The following is an 18,628-nucleotide window of genomic DNA, read 5'->3' as shown; positions in this document are numbered from 1 at the left end:
ATGTTTTCAGAATGAAACAAGATGAGCAGAGAAGAGCACTGAGGCTGCTCTGTAGGCCCCTAGACAGCCCCCAGCCGCCCTCCCCAGGCCCAGGGGGCCAGCTCCACAGAGCCTGCGCCAGCCCTTTAAATACTGAGATTTGCCTACAAAAAACACCAGCGTCGGCCCCTCGCCCTCTACTCACTGAAAAACACAATGGCTGAATGTTTCGTTTCTATAGAAAATAAAGAGACTCTGCCTCAAGTCCATTTTGTGAAAGGGGCAGGGAAGAGGGCAAAGGAAGGGAAAGAGAGGAGAAGGGCGGGAAGTGGATAAGAAAGGCAGGGAAAAGGGAAGAGGAGAAGAAAAAGCCAGAGGATAAGGATGAGGAATAAGAGGGCAACAGAGAAACAGAAGATAAATAGATCCCGGGAGAGCGACGGGCCTCACACAACTGCCTCCTGGTCTTCCCTGCTGCTCTCCTGGTGGCAGGGCCTCCGTCCACCCCAGGCCCTGTTTGCTGGCCCCAAAGGCGGGGGCGGGGGTGGGGGGGGAGAGGAACAAAGCCAGCGAGGGCCTCTAACCCAGGAGAGAAGGGGCTCTGAGCCTCCCTGCGCAGAACATGGTATTCTCCAACAGCCAGCATTAGAGAATTGCTAATGGGATCTGCCTTTTGCCAAGTGCGTCTAAACCCTTTCCTTAGAAAGGCATTTGTCAGCAGCTTATAGGGCTACAAATTCCCCAGTCTGCACAAAGCGCTGAGAGGAGGGAGGCCAACCCAGCTACTCCCCAAGGCAAAGGAAGTGGACGGGGGCCACATGCCAGGCTTTGGTGAACTCCAGCGGCCCCATGAAGACTGCCAGCTAACACGGCCCGGGCTCAGGCCAGAGCACCCGAGGGACCAGCAACCAGCCTGGGAGCAGACGCCTCCTCAAGGCCTGCAGCGCGTCCTGCCATCTCTGAAAGGGGTGACTGGAGGGCACAGCCTCAAGACCCAGACTCTCCCACCACCACCTGGATGGACACCTGAACGAAGTGGCAGCATCTTATGCAAGGGCTCCTCGGGATGCTGGGGGATACTCAGAATCCGGGGGCGCTCTGAGCCCAGCTCCCAGTATGCTCAGAGGATTCCGGGTTCTTCTGCATCGCCCACTTTCACCCAAGCCTGTCCAGGTGACACAGAGGAGCTCTGCCCTCATGGGCCTCGATATGGTCTGATCAAGTCATTTGCGCGCTATAAGGCACAAAGACAGGCCAGGTGGAGGTGGCTCAGCTTGGGTGCGGGCAGGGGAAGGTACCTCATACTGCTCTGTGAAAGCACCCTCATCAAAACGTTCAGGAGGAGACAGAAAGTGGGGTGAGAGACCAGGACACAGAGTCAAGCAGGGAGCATGAGCTCCCCCAGATACAGCGCTGCGGGATTTGGAGAAGACCAGACAGTCGGTGGAACCCTCCACTGACTCTGCATATGTATGGAGTGTATGTACGTGCACATCGTGATACTGTAACATAATGAGGCGTATATATTTGGCCTTCATCCCCAGCTCCTGGCACAGAGCTCCTAAAACCCCTATAATTTCCTGAATGATTGGGGTGATAGGAACATCTTTTGTTATAATATTTGGTCTTAGTCCCAGATCCTGACACAAGAGCTTCCAAGACTGTTGGAATGTAAGTGGTAAGAGTGAGTGTCTTTTTGGATGCTCACGAGATGACGGGTCTGGGTCGCCAGAGAGACGTGGTTAGAAGGTTGGAACATTCAGCTCCACACTCTTGACCTCAAGAGCTGGGGAAGGGAGAAGGGCTGGAGGTTGAGTTCATCACCAATGGCCAGTGATTTAACCACTCATGCCTACATAGTGAAACCTCCATAAAGGCCCCAAAATGATGGGGTTCAGAGAGCTTCCAGGTTGGTGAACATGTGGAGGTGCCGGGAGGGCGGTGCACCTGGAGAGGACACGGGAGCTCTATTTGAGCAAGAAAGAAGAAAGGGGATGGGGAGACACACAGACACTGTGAGTTATGAACCTGATGATGTAAAAGATGCTTCATGGTGGACAGGAGGGAGACTGAGGGAATTCAGGAGAGCCGGCCATACCGCCACGAAAGCAGGCCTGCTGAGGAGAGAGACACTCACCCAGGGGAGGAGTCTGGGCCGCGGGAGATGCCGACAGGGAGGAAAGTGATGGCCCCGGGACCTCAGGCCCCCAGCTCCACACCCCCAGCACCCTGCTCCCGGTCCAGCCTGTGCGAGGCTGCAGAGGCATCTTCTCAGCAACCCCGCCCCCTAGAACAGGCTGTGGATTTTCTCTACCTTATATTTTGGTAGTCAAACGCAGTGGGATGCTGACTGGTAAGATCAATGGAAAATGCTGCCAAAGAACTTACAAACAACTAATGCGCAGGGGACCCCAAAAAATGCCATGAAGCTGAAGTACCCTGTGAGGCTGCAAGGAGGCAGAGGCCGCCTGGGCCACCTGCCCTAGAGCCCAAGGGAGCAGCCTCTCTCCCCCCACAGGCAGGCCTGTCGTGAGCCACAGCCTGAGGTCTGGCTACAGTGGGAGCTCAGTGAGTCCATCAGAAATATCAGAGGATAACATGCCTCTGGGATTTCTCTTCCAGTCTAGCTTAAATGTCACTACTGCACTGATCTCCCCTTAATCAAATTTTTCAAAAAGCTCCAAAGTCCAAAGCGCCAAGTTCAAGGACCACAGCCTGGTGCTCAAGGCCTTCTGTGATGTGGCATCATCAGCCTTATTACCCAGTCTGCCCTATAGTACACCATGGACAACCTACTCTGGCCTTTGCCCTGGAATGTCTCAAACCCTCTACCTAAATCCCATCCATTCTGTAAGGCCCTGCTCTAGAGTCACCTCCTCCAGGAAGCCTTCTGGGCTCAAGAGCTCCAAGCCAGAGTCTCGCGTGAACTCAGACTATTCCATTGTGTGCCCTTCATGAAATGCTGCCTTGAAAAGGATCCTGTGTGGCTCTTCCACACTCTCATTTCACTGTGCTTTAGTGCATCTCTGGTTTCACAGGCGGACAGACACATCAGGGTCAGCCGGCAATGTCTGACAGGCTGCTTGCAGGAATGACCCCTAAGGCTTAGCCAAAGAGGTCAGTGATCAAGTGAGCAGTTGGCAGAAAACACTGTGCCAGGGAGAGAACCCAAGAGTGAGGAAGCAGGAGGCAGAGAGCTGGGAAAGCAGGCTGGTCCAAGCTGAGGAGGGACTAGTACAGATGGCAGGGAGTGTACACCGTGGAGCCAGCAGACAAGGAGCAGCGGGACAGGCCAGGTGCAGGGCTGGGCTGCAGAGGACACTTGCTGGCCAGAGCTGGGTTCTTTTGTGTGCCTGCCCGCCCGCTGCTTGCCTGGGCACAGGGCCTCTCAGATCAGCTCTCTGACTCTCAGCTGAGGGCTCCTTGAAGTCTGGGAACCACATACGTACTCATCCTCACACTGCCAGGCCTTAAGAGACTGAGCCAAATGAGTGCATCTCTGAAAACTCTCCATTCTCTTCCTGCTCATCTGTGGTCACCCGCATCCTGGCTGTCTGGGCCACACCTAGCAACCAGGGCTCCTACTGCTGTACTATTTACATGTTGATAGCTGGAGAATCCAAAGGAGAGTTCCCTTCTCTGCTCTCTGAAGGCAGACAGAAAACAATCAGTTTAATTTTTTTTCCTTTTTTTTTTTTTGGCCACACCATGCAGCATGCGGGATCTTAAGTTCCCCGACCAGGGATCGAACCCACACCCCCTAAAGTGGAAGCGTGGAGTCTTAACCACTGGACCGCCAGGGAAGTCCCACGATCAATTTAATTTTTTCATGTCCTGCCAATGTCTGACAGAAGGGTACCTTCTAGCCTCAGCTGTGTGTCCAAAACTTGTGTGGAATCTTGCAGGCCTTGTGATTTCTCCTTAGGGGATTGCTATTCTGTGCTTACCCCGCCAACAAGGGCCCCAAGAAGCATCTCACAGAGCACAGGGAGGGTAGAAACCCCCACCCTCAAACTGGCTATGCATGATATAGACTGTCCTTTGGTAATTTATTACTTTCAGGTGACCTCAGGGCCTTAGCATCGACCACCAGAATATGACCTGCACCTCACTGGCCTCCACCTCCAAGAAAGGGCAACTCCCTTCCTCAGAGAGGAAAAGGCTGTGCTTCACTGAGGACATGTGTTTGGAAAGAAGATGCCTCCATATAGAGAGGCTGCCTGACCGAGCAGAATGGCCAAGTGAAGCCCAGCACCCGCTCTGCTCTCTGGGACAAGTTCAGTCTTCTGAGCCCTTGTACAAAGTGACACCTATTTGACCAGCACTTTTTAGTTCTTCAAAAGATATCATCCTACTGTAGTTATTTCCCAATGTAAATCCCATCTTGTCCACTCAAGGGCAGCACTGGGACACCCTTCTGGTTTCTTATTCCCCACCAAGCTCAGTGTACAGTATTGGTGGTTAGTTGGAGCTCAAGAAATAGAATCCTATGCATTTAAATCTACTCCAGCTTTTTTCCAAAAAGGATTTGAGGCTGCTTAAAAAGTGCATGATATAATCCAATAAAAAATTGATGAAAACATCCCACTGAAAGGAAAACAAGGAAGGAAGAGAAAACAAAGCTAGGGTCAAAGGCATGCAGAGAAATGGTCAGCTTTGTAAAACTGCTAAAGGTGGTTACAAATTCAGCTCTGAGTTTTCTAGGGGCTAAAGCAAGGAAAGAACTGTGGTCTGTGATGAAATCCAAAGTATACGAAAGATGAAAGCAAAAACAAAAATGCATCTCCAACTGCAAAAGAAGTTCAGTTTTTGCTGGGTGCTAGAGGGTAATTTCCTGAACATAAATTCCTACAAGTGGGATTCTGAAATTAAAGGTTTTATAGATTTTTAAGGCCTCTGGTGTACATTGCCAATTTCTCTCCTTGAAACGTTGTCCTGATTTAGATTCCTACTAGCAGCCTGCTCTCTTTCCTATACTGGGGATTATCTTTTTTTGGAAAGTAGACTTCTTTGCAAATGTGATAGACACAAGTTCAGTGTTTTCATCTGTAAATCATGAATGAAAATTATTCTGAATATTTTTCTTATCCATTCTGACCATATGCATCAGGTAAATTGCCCACCTCATATCTTATACATATTTTCAACTAAATTGTTTGTCTATCTCTCTTTTTGGACTGGTATCTGGAAAGAGCTCTTTTTCTATGAAGGATATAGATTCTTTGCCACATGTGTTATTAATATCGTTAGTTGCCTTTCTGTTAGTAAGCTTTTTGACATCCAAAAGTTTATCTTCTTTAGGTTGTAAAATCAAATATTTCCCTTTTTTCCCCTAAGTCAGTCAGTTAAATATTAAGTGCCTACTCTGTATCCAACAGTGAAACTGCCCAATTTTACTGAAAAAAGTTAGGTTAAGTAACTTGCTCAAGGTCCGTCAGCAGTAGGGGGGTAAACCCTCAGCAAATACTTGTTGAATGAATGAATAAGTGAATTGAGAGATATGAAGTTTTACTTATCCCCACCAAGTGGCAATTCAACCCTCTGTTTAGTACGACTGGCCTAGGATCATCAATTTTCTCAAGCAATACAGCCCCTACCCCAAGGCACACATGTTTTAAGGCTCTCTGCATGCAGAATGCTGGAAGGAGATACTCCTGGGCCATCTCCTTTAAATTAACCAACTTGGTACCCGTCCTTCTGGACCAGTAAGCCATGTCATGTCTCTCCACTTCTGTTTGGAAAGAAAACTGCTTTCATCTTTTTTATTAGTAGGAGGCATAAAGCTCCAAAATTCTCAAAGGATTACTAGACCTAGACTCAGTGCCCGAAGTGTGGCCCCTGGCCAGCAGCACTGGCATCGCCTGGGGGCTTGCTGGAAATGCAGGATCTCAGCCACACCCCAGAACCACTGAATCCGAATCTGCAGTTTCACAAGATCCCCAGGGAATTCTTAGGCACATTTGAAATTGAGAATCACCAATTTTAAATGAAATATTAATTTTTTGAAACTAGCTCCTGACAAAGCCAAATGCTTACTCTACATGGTGAAGAAAAAAGGTTAAAGAACCTGATGAGTTCCCCCACAAGCTGTGGAGTTGGTGGGTAGATCTTGATTTGTCTTTTTTTTTTCCAATTCCTATAAACCAAGACACTGAGAACTCAAATATTAGCTGTTATCTGTCTAGGGTTGACCAGGATCTGGTACCGCTGATACAAAGAGAATGAATTTAACTCTTAATAGGCCACCAAGAAAAAACCTGGCTGGGTGAAGGCTGGGAAGGAGGTATTCACATAATAAAGAATAAAAACACAGATTGTCTCACTAGTCATCATTATTGCTGAAAAACACCATGATTAGTACTTCAGGTCCAAGTCTTCAACACTCTCAGGAAATCAATTTTCTTGCCTAAAAGGCAATAATACCCCCTCAGCCTTCACTATGACACTTCAGGAACGTGAGAAGTATGGGATTTGCATTATCCTATTAACGCTCCCAGAGACTCTTTGTGGCACATTTATCATCCACATTTTACAGATGAGGAAACCGAGGCTCAAAGAGCCTGAGTAACAGAACCAAAGGTCACCCTCAGGTCTGTTTGACAGAAAGAACCTTGGGATAGGGTTTTGGCCGAGTCATTGGGCAGGTGTTCTCCATAGCCCAGCCACATTAGAACCCACTAGGCCAGGTGGTGAGAAGTAGCTGTCTCACCGGGACAAGCACTTTAAAAAAAAAAAAGATGGCTTTAATGAGGGATAATCTACATACCTTAAATCCACCGCATATTTTTAAGATGCTAAGGAATGTGAACATTCATGGAAATAAAGATGTTCTTTTCCCTCTAGAAGGAAAGCCAAAGAGGTGGTGAGCCCAGATGAGCAGGTTTCCAAGGAGCCCACGAGTCGGGCACGCCTACCTTGGATTCCATACAGCCGGTTGAGGCGCGACCGCCGGGCCTCGTCGGTGTAGGGGACGGCGAGCCACGGCATCTCACTGAAGTACTGTTTGAATGAGTCCTCTGACCTACAGAGACACACACACACACACACACACACACGGAGACAGAGCCCTATTACCCCCCAAGGCACCACCACTGGGTCCTCCCCACCTTCCACCAAGTCGTGCCCGGGGCCCTACAGATGCCAGGGCTTCTAATCATCGTGCTCCTCGGACACCAGGTGGAAGGAGGACACTGCCCTACCCGTTCCAGTGCACACCCCCGGCAAAGCTCCACACGGCAGGTGGACGCCACACTGAAACGCCAGGCCATTTCCCCATCCCGCTGCTCTGCATCCTAAACATTCAACTCTCGCTTAGCTTCTCCTTTCTCAACACTGACAGGTCCTACTTTTATGAGGAGTCTAGATGTTCGGACACCACATTCCCCGCAATGTTTGTAATCTGTGCACATAACAGTGATGCGTACAGGACACTTAACCAAGCATATACCTACGACTCCATGTCTAAGAAACTCTAGGAGTGATAAATCTAATCAAGTGATAGAAAGAAGATCCGGGGATCCGTGGGGCTGGGATTTGGGGGTGAGGATTAACTGAGAAGAGGCACGAGGGATTCTTTTAATTGACGGGAACGTTCTACACCTTCACTGTGATGGTGACACAGGTACATACATTAGTGAAAATTCATTGAACTGTACACCTAGAATGTATGAATTTCACTGTATGTAAATTGTACTTCAATAAAGTTGATGTTTTTTATTATTTATTTTGGCTGCGCCATGGGGCTTGCAGGATCTTGGTTCCCCGACCAGGGATCAAACCCACACCCTCAGTAGTGAAAGCTCGGAGTCCTAACCACTGGATCGCCAGGGAATTCCCAAGTTGATGTTTTTTAAAGCTTTAAAAAAGTGACTCCTCCCTGTGGCATGCCTTCAGGCTTGCCCCACTCACATGCCGGGGCGGGGAGGGGGGGGGGCGGGGAGAGGGGGGGGCGGCGGCGTAGGGGGGCGGGGCCCACGGGCCAATAAACTGAGCATCATGCAGACATCAAGGGTACGACAGTGGACACAAGGCCCTCCGTGTGTTGCCATTCAGAGACCCTTCTGTGAACAGCACACCTGGTGGCTCGGGAACTGGGGCTGGAGTTTTGAGATGAAGGAAGGTCACTGATGAGTAAAGCCGGCAAGAGGGCAAGAAACAGAGGAGACTGAGGCTAAAAGGCCCTGACATACTCCAGGAAGAATGTCTGTTCTTGTTTTGAGGAGAGCCCCTAGAAAAAGCACGTGGCCAGAACTAAGAGAAATGACTGCAGAGCCCGCTAGGATAGGTGTCACATTCCATTAGTCTCCGGCTCTTTTCTTTCCATCCTCCCCCCTCCACATCCTTTCACCACCATCCACAAAGCTGAACTAATCAGAAAAAAATGCATCCTAATCTCAAACGCCCCAGGCCAGAATTGGGATGTCCCTTAATATTGACAGCAAGGACGGGTTTTTCTTGGCTCCCCTTCAGACAATTACGTGAGTAAATATGAAATGTATCTGTCCCTCCGACAATCATCCCAGATATGTCTTCCTTGATCCCTATCCCCGAAGCGCTAAGCTAAAGAGGCGAGATGTGTATGGCAAGAGACATCCACCTAGAGAAAAGGGGAGATGCACCGCCACTCTCCCCAGCACACGTTACCTGTCTGCACTAACAAAGATGATCTCGAACTTCTGGCCTGCCTCCTTGATCTTCCGGTAGGATTCCACCAGGACCCGGGTGAGGCTTCGGCACGGTGGACACTGGAAGACACGAGTGGGATCCTGCAGCCTCACGCCGTGCCTTCTCCTTCCCAATTCCCAGCCACCTGCCCGTAGAGGCCAGGTCAGCAACACCCAGGCAGGATTTGGATCGCGTTACCAGTTTATGGAAGAGGCAGAAACCAATGTGCCTCTCGTGATGGCGCGTATCCAACACAGGCCCTGCCCCATCCACCTGGGTGCCAGCAGGCAGCAGTTAAAACGAACTCCCGCGGGGACCATGAGGAGCCGCATCAGAATGGGTTAGGAGCACTCCTCTTTTTATTTATTTATTTTTTAGGGGGAAGGACTACCCTTTTAGGCCCGTCCATAGAAGTCATTTTCTTGCTGCTAATATCATTCATCACAGTAAGCACGTGCAGCATGCCAGCAATGCATTGGGCACAGGAGAAGGCAAGAATGTCGGGAAATGACACCTGAGCAGTCACACCTCCAGAAGCCAACCCCAGCTGGTCCTGGTGGTGACATCACTGCTCCCTTCTGTCTGGACTAAAGAGGGACCAAACACTCACCCAGTGTGCAGAGAAATAGACTCCCACGTGAGACCCCTCCAGGCTGCTGCTCTCCAGGGACTGCCCATTATTTCTAAGCAAGGGCCCTGCAATGACTTCCCTGAAGGGTTTAGGCCCCCAAGGGAATTCCAAACCTGAAACAGGCAACAGACAGCGAGAATGTTAAGACTCTTCCTCGTGGCCTCTGACCCAAAAGGCCTCAGGGCTGCAGAGCATGACAACTTTATCACCAAACAGTATTTTTTAACATATCCATAGGATCCGCAGCTAAAGCAGGCATAGAAGCAGGACTCATCCACGGCAGAGCCCTACCTATCTTCAAGGCAATGGTTCCTGAACCTGGATGACCACAGGACCCGTCTCCTGGGGGGCTTTTGAAAAGTACAGACGCCCAGGTCACCCCCCACCCCCAGTCTCAGGATTCAGGGGCAAGGCTGAAGATGCATGTCCAAAACAAAGCAAAACGACTCCCCAAGTAACTGTGATGATGGGACAGTTGGGAAATCACTGCCTCGGGTATTAACCGTGAGTTTCTTCAATTCCAACCCTGGACTCTCAGTGGCTCTCAACTCTGCATTTTAGAATCAGCTGGGGAATTATAAAATTCCCCACCCCCAGAGATTCTGATTCAGCTGGTCTGGGTTGGGGCCCAGGGAACCAAGTGAGATGAGAATTTCAGTCTACTGAAAGGAAAGCGTAAAACCACTCAACCCAGATGGTCGACATTCTGGTGACACGTAAGCCCCAGGCAGGAAGAGCAAATGATATGCTCCCCCACTCAACAGAACAGTGTTTTCTCACAGGGTGGTCCAGGGACCACTGCCTCAAAATCGCCTGGGGTGGGTGGAGGATGGGAGGGAGAAGCACAGCCTGGCTGAAAAAGCAGGTGGCCAAGCCCACCCTGAAACAAATGGATTCAAAAATCTCTGGGGGTGGAGGTGGGGAAGCTGGGTTTTTAACAAACTTCAGAGTGGAGTGTGTGTGTGTGTGTTGTGTGTGTGTGTGTGTGTGTGTGTGTGTGTGTGTGTGTGTGTTTACATTTCAGAAGGTAAAGACTTGGTTCTACCTGCCCTGGTTTTTACTGAGGACAATTCTTTGAAGCAGGTGAAATTTTTACTGGGAAAATTTGTGACCAGGGTTGAATCCTCCAGTTGGCTCAGTAAGTGAGGGACAGAAGATCTTATAACATTTTTATGACTTTTATGACTTTTATGACTCCAGTGCACTGGGTTGGGGGGCGGGGGTTGAGGGAAGGAGAGAAACAGGCCCTGGACAGCCTCTGAGCAGGGTGATGAGAGCCACCCAGGCACAGCCAGCCACCCAGCCAGTCAGCAAGACCAAGGCTTAGGACTTGAGCAGCACCAAGAACTGAGGGGCCCTCACCGCCAGGCCAGCAGAGCAATGCAGGGATTTCGACTTTGCTACGGTAAAATTTTAATGAGAAAAAAAACCCCGAAACCACACAGCCTGCCTCTGATTGTGAAGGTGACAGCTGCCGTTGAAACAGCACTAGGAGTCGGAATCTGGGCTCAAGCCACTTCTCAATGGCCTCCTCAGCCCTCAAAGCTAAACTTCCTTTTTCAGATTCCATCTCCGCTGGCCCATGAATTAAAAGCCCCCACGAGGGACATTCTGATCTCTGTAAAAATCTTAACCATGACCTGGAGAATACTGTAATTTCATCAAGACAATATTCTCTAGCCAAATAAACCCACACTCATATATTTCCTTTATACACTTTCTACCAACAGGGAGGAGGGCAGGGCAGGGGGGTAGAGCAGGGAGTACGGGTGGACAAAGCAAGGTCTTACCCTCTGGGTCATCGCGGATCACCAGCAGCCCATTCCTGCACACGACCTTCCCGGTGGTGGCGTCTAAGAATATTAGTGATGGAATGTTGGAAATTCGATATTTGTTCCAAAGTTTAAGCTATAAGAAGAAAAGTAAAAGAAGGTGGTTAAATCCAAACCAGATTAATTGCAGAGTTCTTCGGAGCCTCCTGGGCCTCAGGGGTAGACAGGCTGGAAAACACGAAAGTACAGATTAAATGAATTACTGATTGAAAGCAGGGCTGGCTGGGCAAAAGGGACAAGAGAAGCTACAATCCCACTTGTCCCTGCAGCCTGAGACAGTGGAGCGGACCCCAAGTCAGAGCCACACCCAGGCTCAAGTCGCAGCAGAGGCCGACGGAGAATCACACTCGCCCTGGGTGAGCTTTTCTCTCCTACCTCCCCCGTGGGCACTGTCTCTAAGAAGCACGAACATGAAGATGGATTAGGCATCTTTCAAATACAGTCAGACCTCCACCAGGTAGTTAAGGCAGGAAGGGAGGCTTTTTATTGGTGCCTCTCCACCCTATCAGCAGGCAGGTGTTCGGTCGTGTCCCCTTGGCCCCAGGGGAGAAGGGACAAGGGCATTCAACAGATGACCAAGAGTTAAAATCGGCCCCTCTCCCCACTTCACCAGGTCCATGCGCCGAAGTATCGGTAGTTGCTCTAAAAGTGTGTGCCACTCGGCCTGCAAACACTTGTGAAGCACGATCCTCAGCCAGCCCCAACCCGCATTTCCCTGTGCCACTTAAAACAATCCCCAGTCCTTGGCAGGTTCCTGCAGTCAGCTGCGCCAGCTGTCAGAGGGCCAGGGTCTGAGAGCCGAGGCTGAGAAAGCGTGAAGGCGACGGCCCAGGGCTAGGAGCCGAGTGTGTGCTGGCTCCTTTGTAAGCTCCCGGCCGTCTGGGTGGTGCTGCTCAGGTGGGCCGCTGAGAGCTCTGGAACTGAGCTGCCAAGGCCAGAAAGTGACGTCATGAAATGAAATGTTGAACTACCAATGCACCTCCAGAAAAGAAAGAAACGAGGGGAGATTGCAGGATGGCCCACTGGTGATTCAGCTGTGAGCCTCCCTTCCGGGGGCCTGGGGCCCAGACAGGAGGGGCTGGCCCTGTGGGCACTGGCACAATAGGGTATGGAGGTGTCGAGGGAAACAGGCATCAGAAATCCAGCTGCATAAAGCAGAGGAAAAGGCATGGGTGGCTGTGATCATTGTTTTTAACTCAGTCCCAAGCAGCCAGGGAGTTGGGCAGGGTATCTGCCAAGAAATGTGAGGCCTACCCTGCCTATGGAGACCTGGGTCTTGGCAGGAAGGGTTGTGGGACCCCCACCTCTAACTGGGTGGCCCCCCTTAGTGCTGCATGTTTTTCCCAGCCTCACGTTTCCATTGGGCTCCCCAAACCAGCCAGGACCTCAGATCAAGGGTGACTCTGCCCATAAAGTTTCCAGTAACCGATTTTGCACTATTCCCGAGAAACCCGATACAGGATTCAGATTAAACATTCTTAAGAGGTTCAACAACAAAACAAGACCATCCTACCAGTGGGATTAGCTTTACAAGTTTGCTGGTACCAGGATCCAGCCAGGTTAAAAAAAAAAAAAAGTTGGGGGGCTGGGGGGATTATCAGATTTTTCTGATTTAAAAAGTAACTACTGGGGGGGAAAGTAACTATTGGGAAAAATGGGAAACATAGCAAACCACAAAACTGAGATAAAAATAACCCATGACTCATCACTTATGAAAGCTTAGACAATTTTATATTCCACCAATGGCAAATGAGAGCACCCGTTTCCTGGTACTCTCACCAACATTATCACTACCATTAGTTTTCCCAATTTGATAGGAAAAAATGATGCTCATTTTTGTTGCTTATCTTTCTTTTACTTACTGATGTTTAGGAGATACACATCTATCTCACTGTTATAAATACACTGTTTTTCCCAAGATACTTTTTTTACAAGTGGTAAGTGCTGCAATTCATTCAACAGATATTAACTGAGTACCTACTATGTGCCAGCCCAAGGGACAAGAAAGAACAAGGCAGATGACGTGGCTGCCTTTGCAGAGCTTCTATTCTAGTGGGAGAGACAGACAATATAAGCAAGAATATATAGAGAAAAATAATTTCAGGCCCTTGTAAGCAATAAAAATAAGCCAGAGCAGGGTAAGAGTGAAGGCACACTGGGGGGAGTGGTACACGTTTTAGTGAGTGCTCTGGAAGGCATCTTTGAAGAAATGGCATTTGAGCACAGACCCCAATAATGACATGAAACAAGTCCCGTGCACATGGGGGGAGGCTGAATGGGGAAGGTGATAGTGGACGCAGCCAGACAGTCAGGGAGGGGAGCCACGATGAGGTCAGAAGGGCAGTCGTGGACCAGATCTTCAAGGCCCTGTAGATGTGTAAAAATAACAGAATTTTGCTTCTAAGCATACAGTCAGACCTCCATATCCACAGGTCCTGCATCTGCGGATTCAACCAAGCGCAGATCAAAAATATTCGGGGGGAAAAATTATCAAGAAAGTTCTAAAAAGCAAAGCTTGAATTTGCCAAGCGCAGGCAACTATTTACATAGCGTTTACATTGTAGGTATAACTATTTACGTTATATGTACACTGTATTAGGTATTGTAAGCAATCTAGAGAAGATCTGAAGTGTACAGGAGGATGTGTATAGGTTATATGCAAATACCGTGCGATTTTATATAAGGGACTTGAGCATACGCGAATTTTGGTATCTGCGAGGATCCTAGAGCCTTGCATGACCAGGTGAGGTCATCCAAGGAGAAGACATGGCTACAGAGGAAAAGGGACCCTGGGGGAGAGCCGGGTACCACCCACAGCAGGCTGAGGAGTGATGAGTGACACAGGAAAACAGGGAGACTCCAGTGTCCCAATAGGCAGGTGAGCATAGTGTTTTGGAGAGGAGAGTGTAGGCCACTGTGTCAAATGCCCTGAGACGTTGAATAAGATGAGGTCAGAGAACTGACCAGTGGATGTGGCACCAATGGTCACATATGAACTTGATGGGCTCAGGGAGGAGTCAGTGCAGGGGTGAAGCTGACAGACACACTGGAATGAAGAGGGAAGGACGGGGCACAGCTCTGTCCAGCACACACGCCTGCAATGGGCCTGGGACACAGACAAGTCCGAGTCGTCCCGACAACACGTGAAACATCAAGAGGAGAATAACAGGAAGAAGAAAGGTTATAAAAAGAGGAGAAAATAGCAAATAAGGGGCTGAGGTAGTGACTACAGGCAACTCTCTTTAAGAGTTTTGCTGTAAAGGAAGCAAAGAAATGGGATTGTAGCCGGAAAAATACATGATGAGGTCAGACGGAGGGTATTTTAAAGATGGGAGATACTGTAATATATGCAACTGGGAATAATACAGAAGAGAAAGAAGAAAACTGATGAAAAGGAAAAGTGTAGAAGCAAAGTCCTTGAATAGGCAAAAAGGTGGGATCCAGGTCACAAATGGAAAGATGCAATTGTAAAAACCGCTAATTTTTAAATATACAGTCATTCCTTGGTATCCACAGGGGACTGGTTCCAAGACCTGCCACAGATACCAAAATCTTGGAATGCTCAAGGTGGCCCGCCATATTCTCGGTTCCACATCTGCAGATTCAACCATCCACAGATAGTGCTGTACTATAGTATTTACTATGGAAAAAAAACACCAAAACTGTGTATAAGTGACCCACACAGTTAAAACCCATGTTGTTCAAGGGTCAACTATACACATTTCAAAGTAGTTTTTTAGTCTGAATAAAAAATCATGCCATTTGCAAATAAAAACAACTTCATCTTCTTTTTTCAATATTTATATTACTTATTTCCTTTTCTTGTAGAACTATTCTGGCTGGAATTTCCAGAACAATATTAAGTAGCGAGCATCCTTATCTTCTACCTGACTGTAATGGATATATCTGTAATATTTTACTATCATATGCAATATTAGCCATTGCGTTGAGACAGATATCCTTTAACATGTTAAACAAAACAGTCTTGAATATTATCCAGCCTGAAAAAGGAAGGGTATGCTACAATAAGGATGAACATTGTGGACATATGCTAAGTGAAATAAGTCGGTCACTGAAAGACAAATACTGTATGATTCCACTTAAATGAGGTACTTAGAGTAGTCAAAATCATAAAGACAGACATTGTAATAGTAGTTGTCGGGGGTAGGGGGGATGGGAGAAAGAGTTACTATTCAATGGATGTAGAGTTTCAGTTTTACAAAGATGAAAAGAGTTATGGGGATAGATGGTGGTGATGGTTGCACAACAACATGCATGAACATATTTAATACCACTGCAATGTACACTTAAAAATAGTTAAAATGGTAAATTTTATGTTATGTCTATTTTACCACAATTTTAAAAAAATAGCCTTCCTTAACTCTTTGAACAAAAGTTTTATCAGGAAAAGGGCTTCCCTGGTGGTGCGGTGGTTGGGAGTCCACCTGCCAATGCGGGGGTCCTGGGTTCGAGCCCTGATCCGGGAGGATCCTGTATGCCACAGAGCAACTGGGCCCGTGTGTCACGGGTGCTGAGCCTGCGCTCTGGAGCCCACGAGCCACAACTACTGAGCCCGCGTGCCACAGCTACTGAGGCCCGCGCGCCTGGAGTCCGTGCTCCGCAACAAGAGAGGCCACTGCCGTGAGGGGCCCGTGCACCGTGGCAGAGAGTGGCCCCCACTCACCGTGACTGGAGAGGGCCCACGCGCAGGAGCGAAGACCCGGCGCAGCCATGGGTAAATAAATAAATAAAACAATGGATCTATTAAAAAAAAAAAAAGTTTTATCAGGAATGGATGGTTACTTTAAGGTTATTCTTTTGACTTGTTGTGGTGTATTTCATTAGTAACCACTCTACGGTTAAACCATCCTTGCCTTCATAGAAGAAATCTTCCCTGGTCACATGTATTGTTAAGGGATCACTATAATCATATCTCCCCAGGGACTTGGGACTCCCACAAGCCAATGGCATCTTGTAACAACAAGCTTTTTGGTAGCTAGTCTTTTTCCTAAAGGAAACTGTAGCCTGTGAGCTTTAAATATAAAGATGGTAGATGTAATGTGACTGTAATAGAGCGGTTTGAATGTAGGCACCCATATTATACTTGAAACATAAGCATGCGATTGGCTCTTGGCTAGATATTTTTCGAGGAATGGTGGCTTATGGTACCTGGGCAACATAGCCCCTAAATGCTGGGCCACTCAGTGTGAGTCAGGACCATCCCCCAGCTGATGTCATAAAAGGAGGACCTGAGGATGAGGCCTGCTTAGTGTAGTACCTTTTAAGACTCTAAAAATAGAGGTGCTGTCCCCTCCCCCATAACAGATAAGGAAGAATTCAATTTTTTCTGGGTCCCTCATGTAGGCAGAAGGACTATAACACCCTCCCCTTGTCCTACCTCAGATCATCACAGATATTTCTTTTCTCCCAATATCCTCCTTAGAGAGGGAAGAAACTGTAACCCCTATGACCTCCCTCCCTAGAGAGCCTCCCCTTTCTTTCCCACTGGATCTCAAGGAAGACAGGAGGTCATGGCTGTGTTTTGTCCCTTGTTGTTAGACCTTGTTTCCAAGTAAAGGCCCACTGGGTTAGTGGGAAAAAATTATGTTTCTAGACTCACAGCTGATGCTGAAAAGTTGATCCTTTTGTAGACTAATATATCATGGCCTAATTTTATATGATAGTGATTTATTTAGGAACTTATATCATTCATCAGTGATTTATAGATTTGCTTGGGACTATCTGTCTCAGGTTTTAGCATCCCGATTACTCTGCTCTGAAACTGTGCAGAAGGCATAAGAATGATCATTCCAACCATGTCAATTTATGTTAGAAAAGTCACACAGGTCTGCTTTAATGATTCTTTTATGCCAACTGGAAATGAGCTTAAAGAAATGATCACCAGATTCACCTCTGTGCCTTTAAGTGTGGCTGACATCTCAAGTCCACTAAAGGTTTTCAAAAATGCCTCTTAAAACATTGGTTTCATAACCATTCTGGGGTCACAGACACTTTTGATGATAAAAGCTACATATAGATCCTTTCCCCAGAGGAAAATACACATGCACAAAAAAGTCTGTGCGTAATTTCATAGAGTTCGTGATTTCTTTGAAGCCAGGTTATTGAACCTGTCTGATTCCAAGAGGTCTATGGACCCCAGAAAAAGACCCCCTTCTTTTAAGAGTTCACTTTAGTACATGGCTTAACCTTGATTCAACTGGGAGAACTATGATATTGCCCCATCTTTACTCTTGTCATGAAAATTTCCTCTAATAAAAATCAGCATTTACCTAAACTCGAAGATGACGCAATGGTGAAGAGTGGGAGGTTAAAATCTCACTATATGCAGCTGCCATCTTCCCAAACTTATTCAGAGCTGGGTACCGCCGGTGGTCTCCAATTCATCCCTTTGCCTTCAGGATGGTGAAGATCAGAACCACCTGGGACAGAGCACTAATGTTGCTTATTTTTTAAGGAACCCTAGGAAATGAGCTCATAGTCTTTCCTGGTATGATATTAGAGCATTTAACCAGAGTCAGGAGCATAAGTGCTTCTACATTATCTCAAAGTTCTTCTTGGGAGGAAATAACGGTGGTGGAGGAAGCAAATGGGCTTCGGAGGGCCTGGGTTTCCATCCTGGCCCTGACATCTCAGTAGATGTCAGTAGGTGACACGGTACCAGACCTTGGGCAGGTTACGCCTGCTGGCCTAGCACGGTCATACCCACACCGCAGGATGAATACGGAACTTAAACGACGTAACGTGTGTGGAGACACTCTGAAAACTAAAGCATTACACACATGAGACACATTATTAATATCTGAATCAAATTTATGCTTACTTCCCCCTTGCCTTGTCAGCATCCTTTTCGAAAAACGTTTTCCTGTCAACTCTATTTTAAAGTTAATCAATCAACTGCATAGGCTGCATATAAAACTCCTCAGAAAACAGGGATTTCCTTCTGCAGCAAGTGGTCTTTTTGCCATAAGCACCTTCTGCAAAACACGTACATATTTGGGGCCCAGTTTAATGTGGTCCGTTTACCTTCCCCCCCGCCTTTCTTCCTCCCACCTCCCATTTTGGATTTCCAGATTTTAAAGGGGCATCTGGATTTTTTTTCTTAAACTGACCCTGGATTTTGCTTTTCTCTCTCTTTTTTTTTTTAAGATTTATTTATTGATTGATTGATTGCTATGTTGGGTCTTCGTTTCTGTGCTAGGGCTTTCTCTAATTGCGGCGAGCGGGGGCCACTCTTCATCACGGTGCGCGGGCCTCTCACTATCGCGGCCTCTCTTGTTGCGGAGCACAGGCTCCAGACGCGCAGGCTCAGTAGTTGTGGCTCACGGGCCCAGTTGCTCCGTGGCATGTGGGATCTTCCCAGCCCAGGGCTCGAACCCGTGTCCCCTGCATTAGCAGGCAGATTCTCAGCCGCTGCGCCACCAGGGAAGCCCCTTTTCTCTCTTTTTAAGAGAATTCTGACCTCACGTCTGATTCTGGCTTGGAAGTGTGAAATACCGTACAG

General features: G+C 47.9%; 1 protein-coding gene across 1 annotated transcript in view; it reads right to left on the bottom strand.

Moving 5' to 3' along the window:
* NXN (nucleoredoxin) overlaps positions 1-18,628 on the bottom strand; it is a 142,033-nt gene that overhangs the window by 11,970 nt on the left and 111,435 nt on the right. The window contains exons 2-5 of the mRNA XM_059907190.1: positions 11,065-11,182; positions 9,254-9,387; positions 8,623-8,723; positions 6,894-7,000 (exon numbers count right to left, since the gene is read on the bottom strand). Coding sequence (XP_059763173.1) covers positions 6,894-7,000; positions 8,623-8,723; positions 9,254-9,387; positions 11,065-11,182 — 460 coding nt within the window. The remainder of the gene's footprint in view (positions 1-6,893; positions 7,001-8,622; positions 8,724-9,253; positions 9,388-11,064; positions 11,183-18,628) is intronic.

This window comes from Balaenoptera ricei, chromosome 20 (assembly GCF_028023285.1).
Source record: "Balaenoptera ricei isolate mBalRic1 chromosome 20, mBalRic1.hap2, whole genome shotgun sequence".
NCBI classification, from domain to species: Eukaryota; Metazoa; Chordata; class Mammalia; order Artiodactyla; family Balaenopteridae; genus Balaenoptera; species Balaenoptera ricei.
Note: the sequence above shows the minus strand (reverse complement) of the source record. Positions and strands in the feature narration are given on the sequence as shown.